The sequence below is a fragment of the Halichoerus grypus genome, chromosome 14 (assembly GCF_964656455.1).
Source record: "Halichoerus grypus chromosome 14, mHalGry1.hap1.1, whole genome shotgun sequence".
NCBI lineage: Eukaryota > Metazoa > Chordata > Mammalia > Carnivora > Phocidae > Halichoerus > Halichoerus grypus.
Genome location: NC_135725.1, coordinates 81777706 through 81804906, shown reverse-complemented (window position 1 = coordinate 81804906; position 27201 = coordinate 81777706). Strand labels below are relative to the sequence as shown.

Genomic DNA, 27201 nt, shown 5'->3' with positions numbered 1-27201 from the left:
CTCTGACTATCAATAGAACTCTACGGAAGGTGAGGTGTGCATTAGACTGGATGTCTCAGCAAATCCCAAAGGGAATGGGGATAGCCCAGGCAATCCCTCCCAGGAGAATTGAGGGAAACAAGTGCCCCCCCAACACACACACCAAGTAACTCCCCATCCCCCACCCAACCCAATCCCATTCAGCCCTAGGAGCCGGTCCACTCTCTGGTTGTTACGGAGCAGAGGCATTTGTTCAGGTGTGCATACGGATGCCTCGTATTCCTGTAAATGATGTGAACAGGTAATCATTTGCGGCAGTTATGTACACAGATGTACCGGGAGTGGGACCGCAGCAACAGAGTATATGGACTCCAGCTCGGCCCGCAGTGTGACCATGGGTCCCTCTTGTACCTGCGAGCGGGGCTGTGCCTGAGGGCTGTGGGTGCCCCCTGAGGGAGGGGCGGTAGTGAGGGCTGGGGGGGGGGGGGCTGATGCCTTTGTATGTCAGCTGTGTGAGTCTCTGTCAGCAGCTCTGAGGTTCTGTGTGTCTATATGTCTGTGTGTGTGTGTCTCTGGGTCGCTGCCTCGCTGTGTGTGTCTCGCTCTGCCTTGGCGGGGAGGGGATTGGTCACGCATGACTCATCTTGAACCGAGCGGGGCTCCAGCGGCAGGGCGGCCGCCGCCGCAGCTGGAGGGGGAGGAGGGCGAGGAGGAGGGAGAGGAGGAGGAGGAGGAGGAGGACTACCAGGAGGGGGAGGCGGAGGAGAAGGAGGGGGCGGGGGCCTCTCCAAGTTTGTCGGGACCTTCTTCCGAGGCAGCGGCGGCAGCAGCCAGGGAGGCCGGGGCTGCGCGCGGGCCGGGGGCGGGGGCTGGGGCCGGGCCCGGGGCGGCGGGGCCGGCGCCTCGGCTCTTCTCCAGCTCCTGCTTCAGCCTCTGCTCCCGCTGCGGCCGTGGCCCCTCGCGGCGCGGCTCTCCGCGCTGCGTGCCCGCCGAGCCCGCCGCTCCCCGGCCCATGTACTGGAAGCATGAGAACGCCGCCCCGGCGCTGCCCGAGGGCTGCCGGCTGCCGGCCGAGGGCGGCCCCGCCACCGACCAGGTGAGCGAGCGAGCGAGCGGGTGAGCGGCCCGGGCCACCGGCGTCGGGCAGGGGCCGGGACCCCGCCGGGCCGGGCCGGGTGGCGGGCGGCCGCGGGGAGGAGGGGTTCGGGGGTGCGCCTGGGAGTGTGTGTATGTGAGTGTGTGAGCGCGCGCGAGCGCGGAGGGGGGGGGTCGCGGAAAGCGGGAACACATTATGCAAATGTTGGAGGAATTTCTCAAAAAGCGATTTAGCAAAGACACAGGCGAATCAAGAGGAGGCGAGGCGGGTATTGTCCGTCTGAATAGGCGCTGATAGCGTCGATGCGCCGGGGGTTGTGCTGGCGCAACGCTGAGAATCCCGACGCGGGGCCGGTCCCGGGCGCGCCGAGGGGCTGGAGGGTGCTTTTTCCTCTTCTTGGACGCCTCCGTTTTCTCTTTTTGGTCCCATTTCCCCCGGACCTCGCCCCCATTTTGCTCGGGGTTTCCCTCGGACTGGCCCTCGAAAGGCGCCTGAATTCGTGTCACTATCGCGGCATCAATTTCGCAGCGCGCGCTGGGCTTGCGGGCTGATGCTCCCAGCGCTCCGGGTTTTATTTTCCTCAAACGCCCCCCCCCCATCTCCTTTTTATTTTCTTTCTTTCTCTCTTTTCTCCTTTTTGCATTTTGTGTCGAGAGGAGGAGAAGGGAGCGAGGAAGGGGGGTGGGTGGAGGGAGAAAAAATTCGATTTTTAATTACTACCATTAAAAAATCAAATTTGCAATTCTTTGGGCGGCCTGATGGATCTCACTGATTGACAGTTGGAATTGACACTCTGGCTACCTCTTATCTTGGGCATTCACGACAATTTCTAATTGCAGGTAGTTTGTGTGTGTGCGCGTGTTTTTTTTCCCCCTCAGAGGCTTGGATTGCAAGGGAACTAAGCGATTACTTCAAGAGCCACGGGTTAAGTGCAGGGAGAGGGGGAGAGAGAGGGAAAAAATCCAATCCAAATTCAAATTGCTTCATTAGAGAGACACCGCTTTTGTGGGGAAGGGCTTTAAATGCCCACTACAAAGTTAAGACTCATTGTTCCGCGCCGGTTTATATAACAGGCGCGGGGAGGCGCTGGGCTCAGGCTGCGCGGAGTCAGTTGTGCAGCCGCCGCCGCCTGAGTTCCCTCCCCCTCCCCCAGGTGATGGCCCAGCCAGGGTCCGGCTGCAAAGCGACCACCCGCTGTCTTGAAGGGACCGCGCCGCCCGCCATGGTGAGTTCGTTCGGCCCTGCCTTCGCTCCCCCGTCCGCCGGCTGCCCGGCCCTTGGGGACCTTGACCGGCTTTCCGGCCCCGAACCGCTGCCCATGCGCCGGGGGACTGCGGGAAGGCGCCGCCCCTCTCTGCGCCTCGGTTTTCCGGCCGGAAATGTAGACTTTAACCGTCCCCAGCACCCAGGACGCGCGGGTTGAAAGTTGGGGCCGTCCCTTCCTCTACAGTAGGCCCTTCCATTCCTATCCTGTAGCCCGTGAAACGGCGTGTCGGGAGAATTTCGTTGTCAATTGATGCGCTGGGGCCCCAGATCTCTCTCCGAGGCAGCAGCGACGCCGGGCCCCCGGCCGGGCGCTCAGCTCAGCGCGCCGTTCTCCCTGTCTCCCCGCCTGCAGGCTCAGTCGGACGCCGAGGCCCTGGCAGGCGCCCTGGACAAGGACGAGGGCCGGGCCTCCCCCTGTACGCCCAGCACGCCATCCGTCTGCTCACCGCCTTCTGCCGCTTCCTCCGTGCCGTCCGCCGGCAAGAACATCTGCTCCAGCTGCGGCCTTGAGATCCTGGACCGGTACCTGCTCAAGGTGAGACGGGGGCGGGGTGTTGCGTGTGTGTCGGCGGGGTGTGGGTTGCATCCCTGAAGACCGCAACGCCGGCGCCAGGTCCACTAAATTCCTAATCCTGGCTCAGCCGCTGCCGGCGGCTTTGGGCAAATCTTAGAGTCTCTCCGCACCCCCGGGTTTCCGTCTGAAAAATGGGAAGGGTGTAATTCTACCTTACAGCAGAAAAGTGGGGAAGTCCTACCCACCTTCAGACCTCCAGCTACAGTATCTGCAAATGGGGCCGGGGAGGCTGGGGCCCGGCGTGAAAAGAGGCGCGCTCTGAGCCGTCCCCCACCTCCGCCCCCTCCCCAGGTCAACAACCTCATCTGGCACGTGCGGTGCCTCGAGTGCTCCGTGTGTCGCACGTCGCTGAGGCAGCAGAACAGCTGCTACATCAAGAACAAGGAAATCTTCTGCAAGATGGACTACTTCAGGTAGGCTGCGGCCGCTGGGCCAGCAGTGTCGCCGCAGGCAGGCCCCCCCACCCCCCCGCGGCGCGCGCGGAGGACGCCTTGGCGGCGCGCGGCCTCTGGCGCCCAAGCCCCGACCCCGAGGGCACTCCCGGCGCAGCCCGCCCGCTCTCAGCGCCCCGAACGAGGAGCTCCAGGCCGCGCGCGGGTGCCGGCCCAGGTCCCTGCCCGCGACCCGCCTCCGGTTCCTGCGGCCCACTCGGTTTGGGTCGCGTCTCTGGCTCTGTCTCGGGGCTTGCAGAGTGTCTGGCTCCAGTTCCGACCTCAAGCGCCTGGGTCGAGCTCTGACATCCCGGGCTCCGGCCCCGACCCGCTCCGATCCCAGCCGCGATCTGGCTACGCCTCCAGAGCGCTCCAGCTCCGGGGTCCAACCCCACTCGGACCGCAGCCGTGCCCGCGTCTCTCCCGGCCGACCCCGAGCTGGCCTCCAGGCTCCTGCTGCGGCTCTGCCCTGGACTCCTCCGTGGGTCTGGGTCTGGTCAGGCCCTAAGCACTAGCCTCGCAGCTCTCAGATCCCGTCCCATACCCAAACGCTTCGTCTTAAGCCCCAACCTCTCCGGCTCCGCCTCAACTCAGACCCCGGCGTCGCTCGAGTGTCGCATTGGGAGTCTGGAGTCCTGCCCGGGTCCCGAGGCGCCTGTTTCAATCTCCGTTCCGTCGTCGTTTCGGTCTCGGGCTTCAGCCTCTGCCAGGTCCAGGCTCTGACGCTGAGCCGCCGCTCGCTGGGACAGGAAGGGGGAGAATCGGGCCCAGCCACCAGGGCCGCCGAGTAGGGTTACCCTGGGCTGGGCTCTCCGCGCTGCAGAGCCGCGGCCCTGCAGCTCTCGACAGCAAGCCAGGCTCACCCTCCCGCCGCGCCGCCGCGTCTCCGGCCGCCTGCGAGCGCCGGGCTCCTAACGGCGCGCCCAGGCCTGACCTGGTCACGGGGTCGAGGTCACCGCGAGGTCAGGGGCACAGCGGGCCGCTTGGCCTGATGCTGACGGGAAGCGTGAACCTGACCTGAGGCCGGGCCACCAGGCCTACAGAGTCCGGGAGAGCAGAGAGGGACCGGTTCTTGGGAGGGATGCTTGTTCCCAAGGGCTTCATCAGGAAGTGGAGAAAGCTACTCCCCCGTTACCACCTGGTAACCCACAGACGTCCTTCCCATCCTTGCCTCTGCAGAGGTCATGGCTTCAGTCTTCCTAGAAAGACCCCTGGCCCTGATAGTCAAGGAAAGGGGTGGGAAGGTAATGCCTGCCCCCTTACCTCTGGCTTGGAGTCTCCTGGCACTTGGAAAGAGAGGATCTTGAGTCTAGGGTGAAGCTTGCAGTGTTTGGGGCTGGAGTACTCTGGGGAAACCATAGGAAGGATGGTTTCAGAAGTGGACTCTCCCTTCTTCTGTGTATGGATGTGAAAGACTATGCACCTGGGGTGTGCATGGGGAGAGGGGGGTCTACCGGGTGGCCTGGGATTCAACATGCAAGGAGCGTCCGTGTGTCTGTGCGGTAGCACTGGACGACTGTGTCACTGAACAAGGTCAGGGGTACGAAGCCAGTGTGTGCATTCCTTTATGACAAGTATTTGTCTTTTAGTTTATGTGTGAGCATCAAGAGTGTAGGTCTCCGTGTGAATGTTGGGACTTTGTGTGTGTGTGTGTGTGTGTGTGTGTGTGTGTATGCGTGCATGTGTGCAAGGTAGTGGGGACAAGATTATGTCTGGACAGGGACCCAGAGGTGACAGGGTGAGAATTCTGAAATCCCGTCTTTCCTACCCCACTTCTCCTCTGAGGGGACATTCCTGCTGAAGGCCTTACCCCTGGCATTGAGGAGCCACGATGTGATGTGAATGTGGATTTGTGGATGTGGACTGCCACATGTGTGCGTCAGAGGGGGTTACCATCGCGTAGTGGGTATGTCTTTCTCCACTGTCCCATCTGACTATTGGCTGGCCAGGGCAGGAAATGGAGGTTAGAGTCCTTGTCTTGCCACCTCCCTGCTCTATGCCTGCCTCCGTTTGGTACAAAACAAAACAAAACAAAACAAACAAACAAGAAAACCCCAAAAGCAAGCAGCTGCTGTTTTAGGGCTCATTGGGCTCATCAGCTAGCCAGGGACAGGGCTCCAGCCTGAGGAACCCAGGAGGATGGTATGTCGGCCTCCTTCTGCAGAGTAAGGCAGAGCTAGACCCCTCTCCTGGCCCTCCTGATGACGGTGGACCTGGCAGCTTCCTCCCTGCTTCTCCAGCCTCAGCTCGTGCCCAGGCTGGATGGAGCCTTCTTGGATGCTGTGCTTTACTAGACCTTCAAGGATTAGTCAAAACTGAGATCCCGATCCCACTGTTCGGAGCCTCACTGGCTCTGGGGTCCCCCTTCCCACTGCGGTGGGGTGGAGGATGGGGGGTGTAGCTATTGTGGGGACAGGCAGTAATTGGGCTCTATCAAGCCAACACTGAATCACTGTGTGACCTTGGGCAAGTGACTACATCTCTCTGCCCTCAGTGTCCTACTTCCAGGGTTGTCTGTCTGAGCTGCCAAGGAGGCCAGTGTAGGGAGGAAGGCTCGGTAGAGTCTCCCTAAATGGCAGGTGCTATGGATGCCTTGATCGTCACCATTATCCTGCTTGGCAGAGTGGATGCTGGGCACAGTCCCCTGATGGCATTTCCACTGACAGTTTGAGGAGCAGGGCTTGCCTGGAGGGATGGGGCCAGGCCATTTCTAGGCGGCAGGTTCTGAGCACTAATCCTTTTCCAGTGACAAAAGCCCCAAAAGCAAAACTAAAACAGATTTTTGGTTAAGAAAATGGACAGGATAAAAGCTTACATTCCCTGGAATGAGGGAAGAATTGTGGCTGTCCTGATCATTTCTTCCCCAGCCAGGTCTCCCTGCAGGCATAACCCATCCCTGGCAGCCCCACCTGTAACAAAAATGATAAAACCCACAAAAAGGGAAAGAAAAAGCCGCTGCAGAGCGCCCGGCAGGGACTATTGTCTGCTCTCAGCATCAGCCCAGGCTCTGGGTGGCTGCTCCAAAGGAGCTTTTCCTGGGGAGAGCATGAATGCTGGCATGGGTGACAGAGGTCCCCCTCAAGAGCTGGGGCTCCCGCAGAGGCCATGCACCGAGTTTCTCTAGCCCTCTGTTTCCTGAAGCCCAAGGTCAAGCGTCTGGTGGGATATGGACTGGAGCATTCTGCCCTAGGAGAGGCGAAGATCTCCCAGTAGGGCAGGGGGAGGAAGGAAGTGGCCAAGACCTCATGGAGGAGGCAGGGGTGGGGGTGGGGGACTGGGGGGGGCGTGGGGCGTCTTCCATGGTCCTCTGGCCTCTGGTCTTATCCCTCAGGGAAGGGTTTCTCCTCTGCTCCATCCCTCTTCTTGCCTCTTCTTGACACCGTCCCATAGACCCACAGTCTCCCTTGGCCAAGCCTGGTGTTGGTGGCTCAGGAAGTTAGGAGTTAGGAAGGCCCTCCAAACTCACCAGGGAGGGAGGCTTCAGAGGAAGGGGGGGGGGAATGCCCTTGGCAAGACTGCTCAGCCTCTCTGCTTCAGTTTCTCCAGTTCTCCTTCCAAGGAGGGACCTCACCAGCCCCTGTGGGTTCAACCAGATTCCTAGTAACCCTCACTCCCTGAGTCCTAGCAGACCACCAGGGAAAATATGATATTGCTTTTAATTTCTTTGCTTTTTCGGTTAAGACCATTTTTCTTTCTATTTTCTTCCAAGAAGTGAAGAAAAGTCCTGGGGGGAAAATAGCGTTCCTTTCTGGGCCATTCATATCTCCACTGCCCTCAGCAACCACAGCCTCAGACAGCTTCCTCCCACCCACTGACCTGCAGCTGCTGCCCCCCCCCCCAGTGGGGCATGGACTGATCTGCTGTGCCTCCTCATTCAACCCCCCAAGCATCATGCCCATTGTATGGTTGGGGAGACTGATGCCCTGGGGGAGAGGGAAGTGGAGCCCAGGGTCACTCGGTGAGAGAGTGTAAGAGGGGCTGGACAGGGGTGAGGATACTGTGCACCAGAATGTATAGAGCTCTTCTCAAGCCAGGAACTGCGTTAATTAGTGGCATGCTCTATCTCATTGAATCCTCAGGTCCACCCTGTGATTACCATACTGTCATAATCCCCACATTATAGGAGGGGAAACTGAGGTCCTCAGAGGTGAGGTCACGCAGCTAGTAAGTGGCAGAGCCTGGGTAAGCCCCATGGCCACACGACTCCACCATCCCTGTGTCTAAAACACTCAGTACTGTTCTTTTATAGGTGAGATATGTCAGCCACAGCTCTCTACAAGGTGAGGTCGTGGAATGGCAAAGACCCCTCTCTCCTGGCCCTGAGATCCCCTGCCCAGTTTCATTGGCTTCACACAAGGAGCACCAGCAGTGTGCTCTGGTGTGTGACTCTTCCTGGGTGGGCCCTGGGAGCACTAGGACAGGAGTGACCTCCTCAGAGGCTGTGACTAGATCAACTTTGCCAGGATCAGGTCACCATGGTCCCTGGCCCTCTTGCCTTCTGCCCATTGGAGTGGGGAGTAAAGGGTTAACTACTGCTCCTGGTGTTGATACGGGTGGGGTTCAGAGTGTCCTGGGCTGGGCCACTGGGCAGCCGGCTTAAGTTCCTGTCCTCTGCTTGGCCCATGTGACTTAGGGCAAGCCCTCAGCCTTCTCTGGCCTTCCTCCTAGAGCCCAAGCTCCAACTGCGGGCTCCAGCGGGAGAACCCCACCCCTCCCCCAGAGCGAGGGTCCCCAGGGAGGCCCAGAGCTGGGAAGCGGCCCCCCACCGCGGCAGAGAGCGGCCCAGCGGCCGCCAGCTGTTGGGGGACAGATGTTGGGGGAGCGGAGAGAGGAGTTCTGGGGAGGGGCCTCGGGCCGGGACCTCCGAGGCGGCGGGGCGTTTTAACCTCATAATTGCTGGTTCTGTTTTTTTCTGGCTTCGTCTCCTAAGAGTTTGCCTAGAAAGGAAGGAACAGAGGGGATAGGAAGGGCTCCACCTCCACTCCACCTTGTTGGCCTCTTAGAATCTCTCTAAGGCCATCAAGTGAGTGTTCTGGATGCAAAATACATGAATGTTGGTTTGAGTTTCCGCACCGACTCTCCAGCTTCCCATTCAGAGCTTCGGGTATCTTAATAAGGGGGAAAGGAGTCGTAGTGAAACTCTGAAAGGCTCTTTCGTTGAGGCTCATTCATCTAACAAATAATGACTGAACACCAACTCGGTACCCAGAGGAAGTAGGCCAGGAGAGTGAGCTTGACCTGGTCAAGGGCGCACAGCTCCCTCCGCACAACCACGAGTACCCAGATGTCTCTGTTCCCTACTCGGGGGAGAGAGGGTAAGGAGATCCACATGGCCACCCCACTCCTTTCAGCAGCTGCCAGGATGCGCAGCGTCTGTCAGACACCTCTCCACGCCCAGAGCGTGTCTGTCCTTTGCGCCTTTACCCCACGGCGCGCGCCGGGATCCAGGGAGGGGCGCGCACAAGGCTGGGGGTGGAGGGCGGTAGCCGCGCCCCCTAATCCCTTTGGCGCTCCCTTCGCAGCTCCCGAACACCCCATTCTTGAAGTTTCGTTGTCTCGCCGCCGATTTCGCTGCTTCCGGAATCCGGCGGCTCGGGCCTCGCAGCCCGCCTGGGAAGGAGTCTATCGGTTTGTCAGAGAGCCTCGATCCGTAAGCCTCCTCGTGCCCCCTTGTTTGTGCCACTGACCCCTGCCCTGGGTGGAGGATACGTTTCAGAAGCGGCCCGCAAACGCATCCAAAACTGCATAATGACCCCCTCCCCCCCATCCAAGAATCCATCGCAAAGGTGATTTCGTTGACTGGGAGGAACCACGGCGAGCGCGGGGAGATCCTGCGGCTGGGGACAGCTCTTGTCATTTGGGGTGACACGTGGAGGGTGAGAAAGTTGCTGAGAGACCACTCGCGGGGTCCGCTTGGTAGCAAGGAGTGTAGGATTACAGTGTAGGCGCAGAAGGCGCCGGGGCGTCTCGGGCGTGTGGAGCGGGAAGATCAGGGGTGCGCGGGGTGTCTTGGACTCATCTCTGGCAAAGGACAAGGAATCTGGCACAGCCGCGCGCGAGGATCTGGGTCGTGTACTCTGGCGCAGCTCACGGGTCGTGGCGCACGGAGACGACAGGTTGGAGACGCAGTCGCTCTCACCTGGCCTCTGAAGGCCGGGACCTTCCCTTCCCCGGCTCTCCCCTCTCCCTGGGAACGCACTCCCCGCCTTCCGGAGTCCGCTGGGCCTCAGGCCCTACGCCCGGGACTTTCCGGGACCCGGGGCTGGGAGTCGGGACGCGTCGGGGTCAGACCAGGCCCGTTTCCAGTTAATACACCTGAGATCCAGCCCTAATCATCTCCCGCCCAGCTGCTTCCGCAGGTTCTAGGTTCCTTTTGCACTTCAGAGCGGACCTCGACACCAAGCCCCACGCTCTTTGTGGTCTTGGGCAAGTCACTTGTCTGCTCTGAACCTCCGATTCCACGTGTGCAAAATGCGCGCCAGTCTCCACCTCACGCGGTTGCGCGAAGCCGAGGGTGTGCAATGAAGACGTTGCGCCCCGGGATCCTGGGTCGCTCTATCTGCTCTGCCCTCGACTGGCCGCTCCCTCCTCTTCAAGGCCAGAAAGTGCTCCTAAACGGCGCACAAGCAGTGGGGCGGCGGAACCCCGGGTCCGCCCTTCGGCGAGAGTAGGCAGGGGTGGGCTAAGCGGTTTCCTCTCCCCGTTACTGAGAGATTGGGAAAGAAACCACGGGCTGTGCTAGGCTGTCCCCTGGGGAAGCCGAGTTTCCGAGGTTCGGAACCGCCTCGGTTTGGGGGGCGGTTGACCCAGCAGAGGCGCGCAGCACAGCCCGACTGAGCAAACCGCGCCGCCAGCGACAGGGTCCCCTTGCGCTCGTGGTCAGAGACCGTGGCGTTGGAGTTACGTCTGGAGCCGGGGCGGGCCAAGGCCTCCGCGCTCCCGCACTCGGTTTAAACCAAGACCGTTTACTCAGTTGACAGTTGCTTGCCTTTGCCAAGGCAGGCGAGGCTGTAACCAGAGCGCCTTTGCTCGACTGGTTTCTGCACACATTCACAGGCATTTCCGAGTGCTCCTCCGGGTGGAAGTGTGCCGGCCCTGGGGACACAGAGGCAGATCTTCTTGGTCCTCTCCCAGGAATACAGGCGGTGGGAGGGAGAGCCGAAGAATCTGACCTTTACAAACCCGCCTGACCAATGCTGCCAGACTGGTGCTGGAACTGGGGGACTCGGCAGGGGGGCGGTGTGCGATGAGCGCTGTCTGTGCATAGGCCTGGGCTGGGAAGGTGCTTCACAGGGGGCCATAGAGACCTGGCACTGACCTTCCCTCCTGGCTGCCTGGGACTCCTGCTGGGGTGTGGGTGGGGAAAGTTAGGGAGATGAGTCTAAGAGGTTGTGGTCCGCCAGGCTTTGTAAATGCCAAAGATCTTGGACCAGATCCCGAGGGTTGAGTGGAGTCACCAAAGGATTTTAAGCAGGGCAGGACAGGATTCACTGCGCATGCTGGAAACTTTGCTGTGGCCACTGTGTGGAGGAACGGTTGTTGGCCGGGGTGGCGCTGGCAACAGGCCGAGCAGGGCAGATTCTGGCCTAGGAGGGCAGCTGTGGCCCTGGGGAGGACAGGGATCCCAAAGATACTTAGGAGAAAGAACCAACAGTGCCAGGTGATTGGCTAGATGTGGGGCTGAAGAGAGGGAGGAGTGCATGATTTAGATTTCTAAGCTTGAGGGGCTGGATGAGTGGTGGCATCATTCCCTGAAATAGAGTGGGCACCAGAGGAAACTGAGGGTTGGGACAGGGTCACTGAATGAGTCATCTACTTAAAGAAAAACCTTCCCTGGTGCTCAGGGGTCAGGCCTTGCGCTGACTTCTGGGACTGGGTAAACCAGACTCTACAGCTTCCTGGAGGGCCTCCCAGTGGGCTAGTGGAGGCAGGCACACGCAGATAGCCAGGCTACAAGGCAGGGGGTGGGTGGGTGGGGGGAGATGGGGAAAAGGTCCAACAAGGAAGGCTTAAGGGGGAGGGGACATTTGATCTGGGCCTTTTGTTTGTTTGTTTGTCTTTTTAATATTTACTGTTAGAATGTCCTGGGGCTCCGGAGTCTGGGACTGGCTGGGTACTTAATAGGCTGCAAAGTACTAAGCAGTAGTCTCTGCCGTGGTCACCTAGCTCAGCTCAGGGCAGGGAAAGTGAGAACTCAGAGGGGTTAAACAATTTGCTCAAGGGCACAAAGCCAGTAAGTACACATCCATCTATGCTTCCAAGAAACACTGAGCATCTCTACCGCTGGGGTACAGTTTATTCATCTTGGGTTTCTACCCTTGCAAGCTGTGTGACCTTGTGCAAGTTACTTTAACTCTCTGGTCCCCATTTTCCTCATCTGCGAAATGAAGATTAATTGAGATAATCAACATAAAACACTTAGAATCTTGCTGGGCATGTGGTAAGTGCTCAAAAACTTGCATGTTATTATGTTATATATTTTCCCTAGCACGATATATTTTAATGAACAGATTAGTTATCTACGAATGTAAGGGATCATTGTAGAAAATTTGGAAAACTCAGAAAAGCACCAAGAAGAAAATAAAAACCACCCACCAGCTCACCTTCTCAGAGTGAAGGTGAGCTGGTGTCTGCAGGGGTGTGGAGTACTGGGCGGATCCAGGCAAAGGGAAATTTGTGGGTGAACAAAGGCCAGGAGGCAGGGTGCTGGAGGGCCACTGGGATTTGGAGGGGGAAGGGGGAGCCTGTCTGAGCCTCGCCACCCCCCTTTCCTGTCCCGGTGTCCCGCAGCCGATTTGGGACCAAGTGTGCACGGTGCGGTCGACAGATCTATGCCAGCGACTGGGTGCGGCGGGCACGCGGCAATGCCTACCATTTGGCCTGCTTCGCTTGCTTTTCGTGCAAGCGCCAGCTGTCCACGGGCGAGGAGTTTGGCCTGGTCGAGGAGAAGGTGCTGTGCCGCATCCACTACGACACCATGATCGAGAACCTCAAGAGGGCCGCCGAGAACGGTACCCAACCCGCCCCGCCCAGCACCCTGCCACACCTCTGTGCCCAGCCCTCTCCCCCCGCCCCCCAGCACCGCAGGAACTGACCACACTCCTCTAGGAGCAGGCGCTCCGTGGACCACCCGGAGACTGCGTAGGCGTGGGGCTGCACACACGGAGCATGCGCTTTTGGCTCCATCCTTTGCTGGGGAGTAGGAAGTCACAGTCTGTCTCGGCAGCTGTTTCCTCATCTGTAAAATGGAGCTAATGATAAGACACCTTCTCAAAGACAGATGAGCTGATGTGTTGTAAAGCCAGGAGACACTAAATGAACCCTAGAGATGATTCTCATAATGGGGCAGCCTACTCCACCTTTGGCCAGCTCTGGTTGGCCTGAGGACTCAGGCCCTCCCGCTGCCTGCACCTGACCATGGGCCAGTCCTGGAGAGATGATTCCACTCTGTTCTCCCAACTCCTCTGCCAGCAACTCCAAGCCAGAGGTTTGGGGCTGGGGGGTTTCATCCTGGACTGTAAGGAAAAAGGCCTTTCAGTCTGGAGACATGAGCTCCAGTTTTGCTTCTGGGAAACATATGAAGTTTCCTTTCTTCTCTGGGCCTCAGTCTCCCCGTCTGTGCAAGATAGACGGTCAACTAGAAAGATCCCTAAATCTCTTCTGGCTCCAATACTGTGTCTTCCCAAGACACAGAGGCCAGCAGACAGGGTTCACATCTTCCGGGGACTGTGAGGATTGAGTCACAGGTGGGTTGGTGGTTAGAAAGGGGTAAGAATGGAAGTTGGGCTGAGGGCAGAGTCAGGGACCCTTTTCCATAATTTTCCTGCCTGGGTCTTTGGAAGCTGCTAACTTCTCTGTAATGTGGATTATTTTGTGCAATCCTTACAAAAATCCCAAGAAGTAGCTGATGTGTCCCCATTTTACAGATGAGGAAACATGCAGAGGTTATCTGCAGTATGTGATTTGCCAAAGGTTGCATACTAGCAGTTGGCTTGACTCCAAAGCCCAGGCTTTTAACCACCATACCATACCAACCCCTTCCCAAGCTCCAGGGACTCTTAATCAGACCTCATTAAACAAGGGAGGCTGCTGGGATGTGGCCACCCCTCTAAGTTTCATTTAACCATTGAAAAAAATGGCACACCAATCCTTGGCCTGCCTGCTCTCCCAGGGGGATATTAATACCACAAAGTGTCTTTCCCATCCTCAGGGCCTCTCTGGAGGTATATGGACCACCCGACCTCAGTTTCTAGCCTGGGAACTAGTCAGGAATTTCTAGAGTGTTCCAGACCATGGCCACACCAAGGTCATCACTTTCTCCTGCCAGGATCAGGACTAAGTGACCTAGGTGGGAAGCAAGTGAGGCTGAGGTTGTATGAAGTTACCTGCAGTGGTGGCCAGTCAGCAGTGGTACTGGGATGGAATCCCAGGAGTCAAGGCTCCCTCTATACCATGGCCCATCAGTGACCCCCTTCCATATCTGGACCAATCAGGACCACCCCTAGCCACAGCCTTGCCAGTTATAACTCTCTCTCTCACCTCTAGGCCGACCCCAGACTCCTACCATGCAGGGGAGCTTGAAGGCTTGGGGCCTCAGATCTCCTTTAGTGAGCAGTCCCCAGTGTAGTTTACTGTTTTACTCTTATTTTATTTTATTATTTTTTAAAGCATTTTATTTATTTTTAAAGATTTTATTTATTTATTTGACAGGGAGAGAGACAGCGAGAGAGGGAACACAAGCAGGGGGAGTGGGAGAGGGAGAAGCAGGCTTCCCGCTGAGCAGGGAGCCCGATGCGGGGCTCGATCCCAGGACTGGGATCATGACCTGAGCTGAAGGCAGATGCTTAACCGACTGAGCCACCCAGGCATCCCTTTACTCTTATTTTATTTATTTATTTATTTATTTATTTATTTATTTATTTATTTATTATTTTTAAAATTTTAAGTAGGCTCCATGCCTAACGTGGGGCTTCAACTCAAGACCCTGAGATTAAGAGTCACATGCCCTACCAACTGAGGCAGCCAGGTGCCCCTGCTGTTTTACTTTGAAGCTTAAACACACACCCTTCCATCATAGAAAACTTAGGAAAGATGGTTAAGCAAAAAGAAGAAAATAAAGATCGCTCTAAACGTTACCACCTCTCATATCTTCCCAGATTTTTTTCTCTGTATGTATGGTGCCATGTTAGTATGGTCCCCCTCCGCCCCGCCAACATAGCGCTTTTCCTAATTAAAAAAAAAAATAATAATAATACAACTAATTGTGAACCGTGGTGGAATTACTGGTGATTTTTATTTTCTTCTTTGTGCTTATCTGAATTTTCTGAGTTTTTGATAAGGAGCATGTATTACCTAGAAAAATGAGGTATCAAAAATAAAATGGGAATGTATTTAGTGTGATTGTAAAAGTAATATAAGTGGAAAGAGAATGGCTAACATATGCTCCAGTTAACAAAATTAAACCTTAGAGAAATAAAGTGACATTTGATTGCTGTAAAAACCTCAAAAGTTACAGAAATATTGAAAGGAGTCTCCATAAGTGCACTCCTTAGAAGTAACCACTGCTAGCACCTTGGTGTATATCCTTTCAACCTTTTTGCTTCCATCCATTTTTACAAAATTAGAATCACAGTTCTGTAACCTGCTTCCATCTTATCTCCACCAGCCTTTGGTTTCCCGGGCTTAGCTAAGAGGGAGTCCAGTTTGGGGCACTAGGGTCAGCCAGCTGTAAGCCACTAGGTGAGAAAGGTCCTGGGCAGGGACTTTCTTCTCTTTGAGCCTCAGTTTCTTCCCTCTGCTGTAAAATGGGGCTGTGAGCCAGACACAAAGGACACACCGAAAGAGCAGCGTCTGATACTGAGCAAACGCTCAGAAATGACAGCCCCTTTTCTAAAAGACAGAGCTCAGGGACTACGACTCTGGGATCCCCGCTCCCAGCCAACTCCACTCCTGACCCTTCCAGGGACCAGCTGCCCCCACCCCCGTCCTTTCCAGGATGCCACTAGAAGAGATGGGGACGCGTGGTCAGCCACTTCTGTCACCCCCAGGGAACGGCCTCACGCTGGAGGGGGCAGTGCCCTCGGAACAGGACAGTCAACCCAAACCGGCCAAGCGCGCGCGGACATCCTTCACGGCCGAGCAGTTGCAGGTACCCGGGCAGGCTGCGAGTGGCCGGGGGTGTGGGCGGGCCCTGGAGGTAGGCGGGGCCGAGAGGGTCCCTGGCTCCGCCCCTTCTGCCCGGGCCCGCGGGTGGCGGGGAGGGGCCGTAGCTGTCTGGGGCGTGGCCTCCGGGCCGGATCCTCTCTGATTGGGCCGGGGTCTGGGAGACCTCGGCGCGTTCCTGCCTCACTGCCCCTTTTACTCCCCGCAGGTTATGCAGGCGCAGTTCGCGCAGGACAACAACCCCGACGCACAGACGCTGCAGAAGCTTGCGGACATGACGGGCCTCAGCCGCAGGGTCATCCAGGTGGGGCCGAGGGAGGGCGGGGCCTTCGGGTCGGGGGCGGGGCCTAGGGGTCGGGGGCGGGCCCTCCACCGCGTGCGGGGCTCGGGAGCCGCAGGCCCGGGCGCACGTGGCCGCCATTACGCGGGAGGCGACGAAGCAGTCCTGCTCGGGGGCTCCCGGCGGCGCGTCCAGCCCTTTTCCGCAAGGCTGAGGCTGCTGAGGCTGTCGTTCCAGGTGTGGTTTCAAAACTGCCGGGCGCGTCATAAAAAGCACACACCACAGCATCCCGTGCCGCCCTCCGGGGGGCCGCCGTCCCGCCTCCCTTCCGCCCTGTCCGACGACATCCACTACTCCCCGTTCAGCAGCCCCGAGCGGGCGCGCATGGTCACCCTGCACGGCTACATTGAGAGTAAGTGACCTCAACTCCTAGGCCGCCGGGCCTACGGGCGAGGGGGGCGCGCAGGGGCGCGCGCGGGAGGAGGAGGCGTGGGGAGGCCTTTCGGAGCCCGGTGGGTGAAGACGTGGGGTCTGCAGTCCCTCGGACTTAGGGGTTGGGGAGAGGGGCTAAGTTCCCGGTCTCGGCCTTACTGAGACGGGACCCTTCGTAGAGAAAAGCCATACGGCCATTCAAGAAATACTTTCCAAGTACCCACTGTGAGCGCCAGGGCCCAGGGACTAGGGAGAGAACAGGATGGGTAAAGTCTTTGCGTTTTGGTGGGAGAGAAAACGTGGCACGGTAACCAGACAGATGAGAGCATGGTTTTAATCGTGATGATTGCTATAGGAAAGGAGCTGGATGCAAGCTTGTGGAGATGCCGCCTCTCAGCAAGCTGAGACTGCAAGGATGGATAGGAATTAGTGAGACACAAGGAGAGGGGAGGTAGGAGTGCAGGGCAGCAGAGGAGCTGAATGCAGGCAGGCCATGGCCCAGAAAGCATTGTGGCATGGGTGTGTTTGGGGTTGTAGGAGAAGGCCAGAGTATCCACAGCTGGGAGGCTGTGGGCAAATTACCTACCCTCGTTGAATCTCAGTATCCTCATCTGTAAACTGGGACATTAATAATGCCTACTTCACAGGGCTGTGAGAATCCACTCATGTGTACAGTAAATACTCTTTGAGCATCTTCCGTGCTAAGCACTGGAATGCAATGGAAAACACAACAGACCAAAGTCTGTGTGCTCCTGGGGCTCACATTCCAGAGTGGGACATGGGTGGAGAGACAACTAATAAAGGAGGGAGGGGATGGCATGTCAGTGGGACTGGATGCCATGGGGATGATGGAATGGGTCGTGGTGGAGTGACCTTTGAGTAGGAACCTGGAGGAGAGAGGGAGGTAGCCTCGTGGATTTCTGGGGGGAATGAACATTCAGTGAATCTGCTATTGAGCAGGTGCTTTTTAGGGATTTTCATTCCCTTTGAGCTTGTTTGTTTCCTCAAAGCTGGGCGTGACCACAACATACCCATAAACATGAATCCTCCCTTCTCGGGCTCCAAGTAAAAGGGAAAGAGAAGGGGGAGGGTCAGAGAGAGCCCTGCTGTTCACTGAGTCCCCACCATGGGCCAGACACTATACTAAGCATGTGTGTAAACGTCAGACATCACTATCTCATTGTACGGATGAGGAAACCAAGGGTCCACAGTAATGGGAGCCAGTATTCCTTAATGGTTGGCTGTGGGCTTTGGGGTGAGACCATCGGGCTTCTGATCTCAGCCCTGCCGCTTACTAGCTGTGTGACATCGGGCAAGCTTCTTAGCGTCCCTGAAAACCAATTTCCTCATCTGTAAAAATGAGGACAATAAGAATAGTTCTCTCAGAGCTGTGCGTGAGCATCAGATGAGATCACTGACATCAAGTCTCCAGCATTCAGTGGATGCTGGCGAAGTATTAGCTGCTCTCGTTATGATGGTGGTTCTGGCTGGTACAGCTTGCTGTGGAATCCTGCTGATTACACCAGGCAGCCAGTTGGAAACCACGTCTCTTTGCACTGTTTCTTTTCTGAACCATCTGCTCTGGAGGAGGGACTTTTCTTCCTTTCTTTCCTAAACAATGACTTAACGTTCAGGCCGCACAGAGCCCACTGAACATCTAGTTCGTCTGTTAAAGGCGCCAAGGACCAGGGGCTCTCTAGGTGCCAGGAGTCCGGGCTGCCAGCTCGCACTTGCTGTGGAGTTGGTAATGGGTCTCGGTGACCCCCTTGGGAGTGGGGCCACGGCCTCCAGAGTCATGCCCCAGGACTCTACCCACAGACTTTGTCGATGAAGCCTAGATGTGTCTTGGATGCTCAGAGAAGGGGCTGAGGGTGCCCTTTCCGCTTCCCCTTGAGGTGGAACCCAGCGTGGAGCAGGAAGTGTCGAGGGTGTTTGGACCTGCTGCCTCTGGCTGCAGGACTGAAGGACACCTCAGCAGTTTGCTTTGCAGTTAACTAAAGTCACATGATTCTGAGTTTCCTGGGGCCTTAGAGCTTGGAATCCGATAGAAAGCTTTGGAACCAGACCCCAGAAAGATGCACATACACACATAATTTTCAGTGTGAATCCCAGGCTGTTCATAAACTCCTGGAACGCCCCAGGTTAAGAATCCCCAGTCTTATGCAATTGCTTTATTCTACCGATGAGGGAACTGTAGCTCAGAAAGCACAGTGACTTGTCCTAAGTTACATATTAATTGTAAGTCTCTGTAGAGGGCTCTCCCCTGGGACCATGTGACCAGAGAGAAAGAAGGGTAGGGACGAGAGAAGCCACGGACTTCCCCCCTGTGGTGACAAAGCCCTGAAACATGAGAGATTTGGGTCAGATATAAGGATGGACTTTCCCCCACAGCTTTAGATGTTGGAATAAGGTACAGAGATTCATGCAACAAGTATTCAAAGAGTACCTGCTAGGTGTCATGCCCCATTCTAGGTGCTGGAAATCCATAAAGATCTAGATCTGGAAAACAGACAAAAATTCCGGCCCTCATTACAGCTTGTATTCTAGTTGGCAAAGACAGACAATGCCAAGTCAACAGTAAAAATATACAGCAAGTCCGATGATGGGAAGTGCGAAGGAGGAAAACTAAGCTAGGAAGGAGGCCAGGGAGGGTAGGGGTGAGTGTTGGTGTTGGGTTGCCGTTAATAAATAGGGTGGCCAGGGACAGGATCATTAAGGTGACATACAAGTGCAGGGTCCTCTAGGAGGTATAGGGTAAAGCCTGAGTGATACCTGGGAGATAAGAGGTAAAGGGCACCAAGTGAGGATCCTAATAATGGGATAGAGCTTGGCATAGCGGTGTTAAATACGTACTTGTTTAGGAGTGTTTATCAGTGAGCTGGGCAGTTATCACATAGCACTTTATAGATTATAAAGATTTTTACATTGGGCACTACAACCAACTCTGTTGAAGTTTTGCCCACGGCCACACACAGCCAGTAAGTGGCCAAGGTCAACCTGGTCCCAGGGCTCCAGCCTGCCGAGCACGGGGCAGATGGGCTCCAAGGTGCCCTCTCGTCCGCAGGTCAGGTACAGTGCGGGCAGGTGCACTGCCGACTGCCTTACACCGCACCCCCCGTCCACCTCAAAGCCGATCTGGATGGGCCGCTCTCCAACCGGGGTGAGAAGGTAAGTGGAGTCAGGCTGGGTGTGGTGGGGCAGAGCCCTCCTGCCAGGGATGGGTTTCTGGCAGGCACCACGCCGCTCTGTGGCAGACCCTCTTCCCCCAGAATCCTCCAGCCCCCACCTTGCCCCCAAGGCAGTCGCTTGAGCAGCGTGTTCTGTGGACACGGCCACTCCACAGGCCTCCTTGTAGCCCGCCCCCCTCCTCCAACCAATACTTGGCCTTTTTTTTTTTTTTTTTAGATTTGTGATCTTTAGTTACTTTGCTCACATTTTGTGGTTCTAGGAAAGGTTTATATCACACACCACTTTGCATCCTACCCTGTCACCTGTTCTTCTTCCTTCCTCATTTTTTTTATCCCTGTCAGTTGAGTGAGTGCCCCTATGTGGTGGGCCCCCGGGGTAGCAGGGCAGCAGGGGACTTTGGTCCACTGGCAGGGCCTCCTTTGTGGAAGTGGGATCTCTGGTTACCTCAAGCATCAGGACTGAACATCCAGAAGGGTGCTTAGACGGCCCCCAGGCCAATGGCCTGAAAGCTTTGTCTTTAAGCACTGGCGCCCTTTAAAAAAATTTTTTTCCCAGAACCCATAAAACAGATAAAAGTTGATAGAGCTGCTCTGGGTGAAACCACAGAGTGCGTAGGACCCCCACCTCCCTCTCAGGGCCAAGGCACCTCTCAGTTAGCCTTGCAAGCCTCTGTCCTAGGACGGCCCCTCATTTTAGGAGCGGAGAAATTGAGGCACAGCTTGCTCCAGGTCCCAGAGCCTGGATGGAAACCTGTGTACTTCCTCATCTATTCAGCTGACATTTGCTATGTACTGACTGTGCTCGGCAGCCCCGAGTCAGTGGCCAGGAACACAGAGATGAGGAGAGCAGAGCTCTTGGTCTGTGGGGGCCACAGTCTGGAGGAGAAGACACAAAAGAATCACAACCCAGGGTGATGAAACTGATGGGGGAACCCAGGGAGCCGGAGGGTCGGGGCACAGCTCAGGAGGAACACAAGGAGGACTCTCCGGAGGAGGGCAATGTCTGCGCACAGGGCTGAAGGCTGAATCAGAGTTCACCAGAGAGGGGATGAACCACCCTGGCTCTTGGGGAACCCTGAGCAGTTCAACATTGCTGGTGCAGTGGGAGAGGAGGGGGACTGGGAGAGGAGCAGTAGGAGAGGTGGGGGACTCAGGGCTGCCAGGTGGAAGAGTCTGGAGTTTGTCCTGGGGCAGTGGGGAGGCCCTGGAGGCCTCTTTTTAAATTAAATTAAATTAATTTATATTTAAGGATTTTATTTTTTTAAGTCATCTCTACACCCAACATGGAGCTCAAACTCATAACCCCAAGATCAGATAGTCTCACGCTTTATCAACTGAGCCAGCCCGGGGCCCCTCTTTTATTTTATTTTATTTTATTTTATTTTATTTTATTTTATTTTTCTAGTTTTATTGAATGGAGGCCTCTTTTGGAAACATTGCTGTAGCAGGCCTCAGGGAGGCAGGGAGCCCCAGGAGTCAGCAGGTGTGGAGGGCCAGGAAGACTGGGCCAGTTCCTTCCAGCTGGAAGGGTCCCCAGGGACCTTCCAGGCCAGCAGAGCACAGTCTTGGCATGCCTCAGAATCATCTGGGAAGCTAGTAAAGAGGCAGATTCCCCAGCCTCACCCTTAGAGAGCCTGCTGGGGAGGCTTGGGGTGGGGAGCCACTCCCGCAGGACACCTCTGCTTATCCTGAATGAGCACCTGCTGTGTGCCCGGCTCCGTGCTGGGCACCGAGGGGCAGGGATATGGTGCAGACAGCCTGGTTGCACAGACGGATTTCTAAGTAAATGGTAGCATGCGGTACAAAATGCCGCAGATCCGGTGGTGGGCGAGCGTGCCCCAGGAGCACCCGCCAGGGGTGTCCTGCTCACAGCAAGAGCTGCTATTCCTCCAGCAATGCCTCCATTCACAGCAGGTGTTTTCTGTACTTTGATTGGTGTCTGTGGGTGTGGGGGTGGCCGTCCTCCTGGTAAAGATAAGGAAACTGAGGCTCAGAGAGATGACGTGACCTGTGCAGGGATGCCTCGAGTCTGCTGGGCTCCGAAGTCCATACAGGTCAGCCATAACTTCCTTTTGCCCAGCACTTTACAGTTTACACAGTGCTCTCCGACCTCGCCCTTCACAGCCTCCCTGGGAGGATGATTCTGGCTGACTCCATGTCACACCTTCTGACACCTGGGCTCAGAGCAGTAGCTCACCAGTGTCACACCGTGAGTGTGGGTAGAGCTGGCCTCTGTCCCAGGACTGCCCGCCTCGGAGCTGCCATTCTCCTACGAAAGGGCACTTGTCCCGGCAGACCTGGCACAGGGCCTGCAGAGACGAGCAGGCACCGTCCCTGTCCTCAAGGAGCATGTGGCTTAGAGCAGGAGGTGAGCAGGGTGACAGAGCAGTTGAGGTGAGGGGTGAACATGGCCTTTGAGGACCCAGAAGAGGGGGTGATGAGCTCTTAGGGAGAAGCAGGGAATGGGAAGAAGGGCGTTCCATGCCAAGAGAAGAGCATGTGCAAAGGTCCAGAGGCATAGAGGAGCCTGGGTCTGAGCGACCACGGGGTGATTGGCATGACTGAGGCCCAAGGAGGTGGCAGGGGTCATACAATGAAGGGCCTGGACTGTGGAGCAAGGGGCTTAGGTTCTACCTGCAAGGCAGAGGGGAGCCTCGGAAGTGTTTCGGGCTGGGCTCAGCACTTGGAGCCAAGCCTTGTCTCCTGGTTACTCAGCTAAGCTTGTGGTTATGTCTGGTTCAGTCTGAAGGATGAGCCAGTCTCGGGTCTGGCAGCTTTTGCTGTAGAAGGTTTCTGACCCCTGGGTTTGGCTGCCTAGCCAGAGTTTTCTCTTGCTGGGCCTCGTCCCCAACTTCACATCCAGCAGTTCTGCAAAAAAAAAAAAAGTCTCTCCCTCCTTCATGACCTCCCACCCTCTCACTGTCAGCCCTTCCTGCCAGCTCCTGGGACCTTTTCTGTCCACCTCTTGCCAAAACCACGAGGCCCGGTGGGTTGTGTGTGATCAGTGCAAGACTTACGGACTTTCTCCCAAATCCCCCCAGGCCTGCCTGGCCGAGCTGTGAGGAGACTTAGTACCCCCTGGGGCAGGCTCCTGAACCCACCCAAGACCAGTGCTGGTCTGGCCAGGAGGACAGGGCTGTGAGCATTCGCAGGGAGAACCCCCTGACTCCGCCTCATCGTCATTTGGCCACACATGCCTGAAAGTTTCCAGAACCGCCTTTCTCCTCGGTCCTGTCCCCTGATTTCACAGTTTCAGAGCTTGGAAAGCTCTTAGAAATCAGGGCCATACTGTCATTGATCAGACAGAGACTGAGGCCCACAGAGTTATCTCTCCTGAGAAAGCTTCTCTTAGTAAGAGCCCAAAGCCCGGCATCCCAGCGGTCAGAGAGCATTGCCCAAGGTTGGATGAGACGGTGCGATATGAGCTCTGGAGTCAGGCCATCTCTGAATCCCAGCTCTGTCCCCTTCTCACTGTGAGACCTGGGAACACAATCCACTTCTCTGAGCCTCCATTCCCACACCCACAAAATGGAGATAATAACGACTGCCACCCCCAAAGGTTGTTGCCGAGAGCAAATGCGATAACGCATGGGAAGCGTTTAGCACAGCACGTGGTTCACAGAGTGGGCTCGTAGATGTGGGTTATTGTGATTATGCTTATGGAGATCGTCACCATTGCTTTCCTCCAGGTTCTCCTCACAGTAAACCCTCTGGGCAAGGAACGTTCCTGATCAGAAAATGGAACAGCCATATGGCCATGCCCACTCGATGTCCCCAGACCACTTGAAAGGGCCTCCTGACATGTTACTGTGACGAGGCACCTCCCACTGACCAGCCAGCCAGTAATCCTTGACCTGAACGTCCCAGGGAGTTGACTGGGGCGGGGTGGGGGGTGGGGGGGTTGATGAGAAGCCAGTCCCGTGCTTTAGGAGGAAGAGGGCAAGGGAAAGGGGCAGGTGTTCCTGATCACCCACAGTGTGTCAGGCACCTGGCTGCCTTTCGGCTTTGTGAAGATCGAGTGAAGTGCTTGGCCCATGGCCCGGGATGTAGCGAGTGTCGGTGACGACTGTCTTGGTGGCTTGCGGAGGCAGAGGGCAATGTGTTACAACAAAGAGAGCGTGGTCTGGGGCCAGGCCTGGGTCCACCTCTTCCTAGCTGTGTGATCCCGGGCTTACTGATTTTCACCTCTCTGAGCCTCAGTGCCCTCCCTGTCAAATGGGCATAATGGCGGGACACCCTCACGGGGCTGAGGCTTCTGTCACATAACGTGAGTAAGGCACTTCACATGGTGCTGGGCACAGGGCAAAGGGCCCCGCAGACATGTGTTGCTGCTCTCGGATCTCACTGAAGCCTCCGCATTCTGAAAGAGAGGTTTTGTCATCCCCCCCGCTTTACAGATGAGGAAACAGGCTCAGAGAGGTGCAGTGAGCTGCCCAGGGTCTCACAGCAAGTAAGTGGCAGAGCTAGGATTTGAAACCAGATCTGGGCCCTGAGCGACCCTCATTCTCCATGCCTTCCAGGACCTCTGGGCGGGCTGGGGGGGGGCACCCAGTGGGGCAGGCCCCCAACTCAGCCACCTTCCTCGCCCTCCTCTTGCAGGTCATCCTTTTTCAGTACTAACGCTGCCGGCCCTGGTGCATCTGTCCACGGGCACCCCCCAACTGCCCCGCAGCCACTGAAAGCTGGTGTCCGAGCCCCACTTCCAGGGATCCACCCGCTCCGCATCCACCCCTCACCCGCCGTCCTGACTGCCACCAGCCGGGCCCCCGGGGCCTGGCCTTCCCTTCTCCTGCTGACAACTAGAACCTGCCAAGAGCACTGCGGGGTCCTCCTCTCAGAAGGCAGAGCTCCCTGAAATTTGGAATCTGGGTGAAAACAACGGCCTGTTTTTCCATTTAGACAGGAGTCATCTTCAACTTAAGCTGATTACAATAGCAAAAGGCCAAATTGAATCGTGCAACGCCAACAGCCTTCTAATTTACAGGTTTTCTTTCTTCCCGTATTGGCCTTTATTTACTACTTCCTTGCAACCATCTCTGAATTCTGAATAGCCGACAACCCCCAATGTTATCCACTCTGTTGCTTTTGTCTGGAAAACTCTACAGTGTTTGTGGGATGTCCCCAAAGGAAAGCTGTGTTCTAATTTTATCATTTCCATCTGTCTGGTTATGTCAAGTTAATTCAGAGAGAGAAGAGACACTGACCAACCCTGAGAGGCCCAACAGGGCAGAGATGGAGGCCTGCCCAGACCAAGAGGCAGGGGGATAGGCAGGGGCTGGGGTGGGGGGTGCGGCTAGGACTCCCACCAGAGAAGGATGTGGTATGCTGGGCTGGGGGAGGCACTAGCTATTTTAAGGAGAGGAAAGAGAAGACTCGGGGTGTGTACGGGGGAGACTGTTCCTACCTAGTTACCCAGCATGTATACAGGAGACGTGGCAGAGATGCTGTTTGATATGCACGACGGCATTTCTGAACGCTTGCGCGGGTTAGAACCGGCGGCCCTCGTTGGCTACTTGCTGACTCCTGATAGGGTTGCTCGGGCCACGTCTTCCTTGGAGGGGCCATCATGGGGGCAGCTGGAGAAACAGAGCCCAGGGAAACGGCAGTAGGAATGCTAATTCTGGACCCATCTCTGAGTAGAGAGAGGGTGCCTGCTGCCTAGGTGAGTGTGCCAAGCCCAGGATTCCAGGGGGGCACGTGGGGGCTTCCCCACCAGCCCTGAGTGGAGCCAGCCACACCCACTCGGGAGAGTGGAGGCCAGACACAGCTGTGCTCACGTCCCTATTCTGCTGTAACTCTTCCACCCCAAACAAAAGGGCTTGGGCTACACAAGACCATGATTTATGTTTTCAGGGGACGCCCATTTGTCCCAAGCTCATCCTGTAATTTCAGAATTACTTGGTGTCCTGATGCATTTCCCACTAGAGGCTGCTAGTAAGCATGTTCTAGCCCAAGTCCTCCCTCCTGCTTCGGTTAGCCTGATGCATTGCTTTTGGAAGGAGACTCTAGGACGGGGAAAGCACGTTCATGGCACACATGTATCTGCTGTCCCTGCTTTCGCCCGTGGTAGACATCGCTGATTGATTGTATCCCTCTTGTATCACTCTCGGAGTCTGGATCAGGTTTCGGAATCCAAATGCTTGAAGTTGGCACTTAAAAACGAAAACCTATATGCCTTTCTTGCTCTGGGACCTGGAGGAGGGCGAGGCACGGGTGTAGCCCAAGAAGGGAACCTGCTTCCTTTCCCTTCCGAAGACAGTTCCAGGGGACTCAGGGCCAAGAGAAGGTAGCACCAGAATGCGGTCAGTGCGGCTCGGTTCAGAGCTCATCCAGTGAGTAGCTTGTACCTGGCCCTGTGCAGGGTGCTGATGTTCACAAGAGGAACTCGGGCCTGATCCCTGGGGACTGGGGAGCTCTCGTGTTTCCTTTGATTTTTGCTCCTGATGACCGAAGCCCCGAGCACAACAGCCATGTGATAAGTGGCCAGCCGAGCCCTGCCCAGGGTCACCTAGTACCCACTCTGCCTTGAGCCTCCCCCAGGGTCTGTTCCTTGCGTGGATCACGTGGTTGTAGCACGTTGCCGTTCAGACATGTCTCCACTAGCCTGTTAGAGCAGCCTGGGAACGCACAGGCCACCAAGACTATTTATTTAAATACAAAACAGAGGGAGAAAACACACACACGGAAAAAAATTGTAAGCACTTTTTTTGTAAAACCAATGTCTGTTTTGTTACATACCTTTCATGTTGTGCTTTGTAAATGTCCTATTTGTGTAATAAATAAAGTTAATGCAAGTAGAAGTGCGGGCACTTAAATCCAGAACGCGATGGGATTCCATTTCTTTCCTGCTCTCTGGTTAAGGGCTCCCGCCCTCGGCACCCGAGGCTTCTGGGCTGCTAGACAGTGCAGTCCCCCTTCCTGGACCCAGTTAAACCCAACCATGCGCTGCCAAGGCAGGACGGTGAGTTTCTTCTCCAGTTGAAGCTTTGCAGGCAGTCGGTCTGGCTACTGTGCTCCATATCAGTTCTGAGCAAACACTTTCTACTGGGCCCCACGCTGGCTCTGCAGGCTTGGAGAAGGGCCCAGCCCACCAGCCCGAGAGGAGCTCTCAGTCTGGCCAATGCTGTAACAGGAGGGTCCCTCCAACTTGCTGTGGGGGCCGGGGTGGGGGACAGAATAGGTGCAAAAAGGAGATGTTGGGGGGCCAGGGAGGGGAAGGGCAGGGGAGCCTGTTTGGAAGATGTGGGAGAATTTGGTCTGGGGAAGTAAAGGGAATATGGGATGGGAGGCAGGGAGACAAGGAGACGAGGCTCCAGCTTTGACACAAGTGTGGGTCTCCTACTGGGCCTTACTGGGTTCCAGAGCCACCACACAATCTGGGGAGTGAGAGAGAACATCTTTCTGCTCATTGGCCACTTTTCTTTTAGCAGCAGAACTGTTGGTTCAAGCCAAAGCTCTCGAGGAGGGGAGTGGAGTGGCCCTGCCTGGCCCTGCACAGAGTTGCTCATAAACCTCAGCTCGGGGTGTACATGGTCCTCACCCCTGCAGGGCCCCTGTCTTTATTAGTTGTTTCATCCGCCATCCCTGGCCCTGTCTCTGCCCTTCCCCTCTCCATTCTTCCAATCCACTTATCAAATGTTGATTTAGATATATGTGTATCTTTCAAAAATAGTTTAGCTTAGTTTAATTGTGTGTGTGTGCTTCTTCACATGAATGTGCCTTCTGTCTTCAAAGCACAGTTTGGAAACCCCTGTGGAGATAAACCCTGTCATTCTACAGAGGTGACTGTTGCC

At 56.2% G+C, this 27201-nt stretch overlaps 1 protein-coding gene across 4 annotated transcripts; it reads left to right on the top strand.

Moving 5' to 3' along the window:
- The first annotated feature begins 822 nt into the window (after positions 1 to 822).
- Positions 823 to 26230, top strand: LHX6 (LIM homeobox 6). 4 transcript variants are annotated; one of them, XM_078061727.1, is made up of 11 exons: positions 824 to 1075; positions 2229 to 2300; positions 2694 to 2876; positions 3207 to 3328; positions 12137 to 12357; positions 15394 to 15494; positions 15717 to 15812; positions 16026 to 16200; positions 19285 to 19388; positions 23806 to 23858; positions 24008 to 26230. In XM_078061727.1, the coding sequence occupies exons 1-11, from the start codon at positions 992 to 994 to the stop codon at positions 24261 to 24263; spliced, it is 1467 nt and encodes a 488-aa protein (XP_077917853.1). In that variant the 5' UTR covers positions 824 to 991; the 3' UTR covers positions 24264 to 26230. The 4 variants fall into 4 exon arrangements, with proteins under 4 accessions (XP_035963719.1, XP_077917853.1, XP_035963713.1 ...); XM_078061728.1 differs by lacking the exon at positions 824 to 1075 and adding an exon at positions 1803 to 1914; XM_036107820.2 differs by lacking the exon at positions 23806 to 23858 and having other exon boundaries at positions 826 to 1075; positions 24008 to 24176.
- The last annotated feature ends 971 nt before the right edge of the window (positions 26231 to 27201 follow it).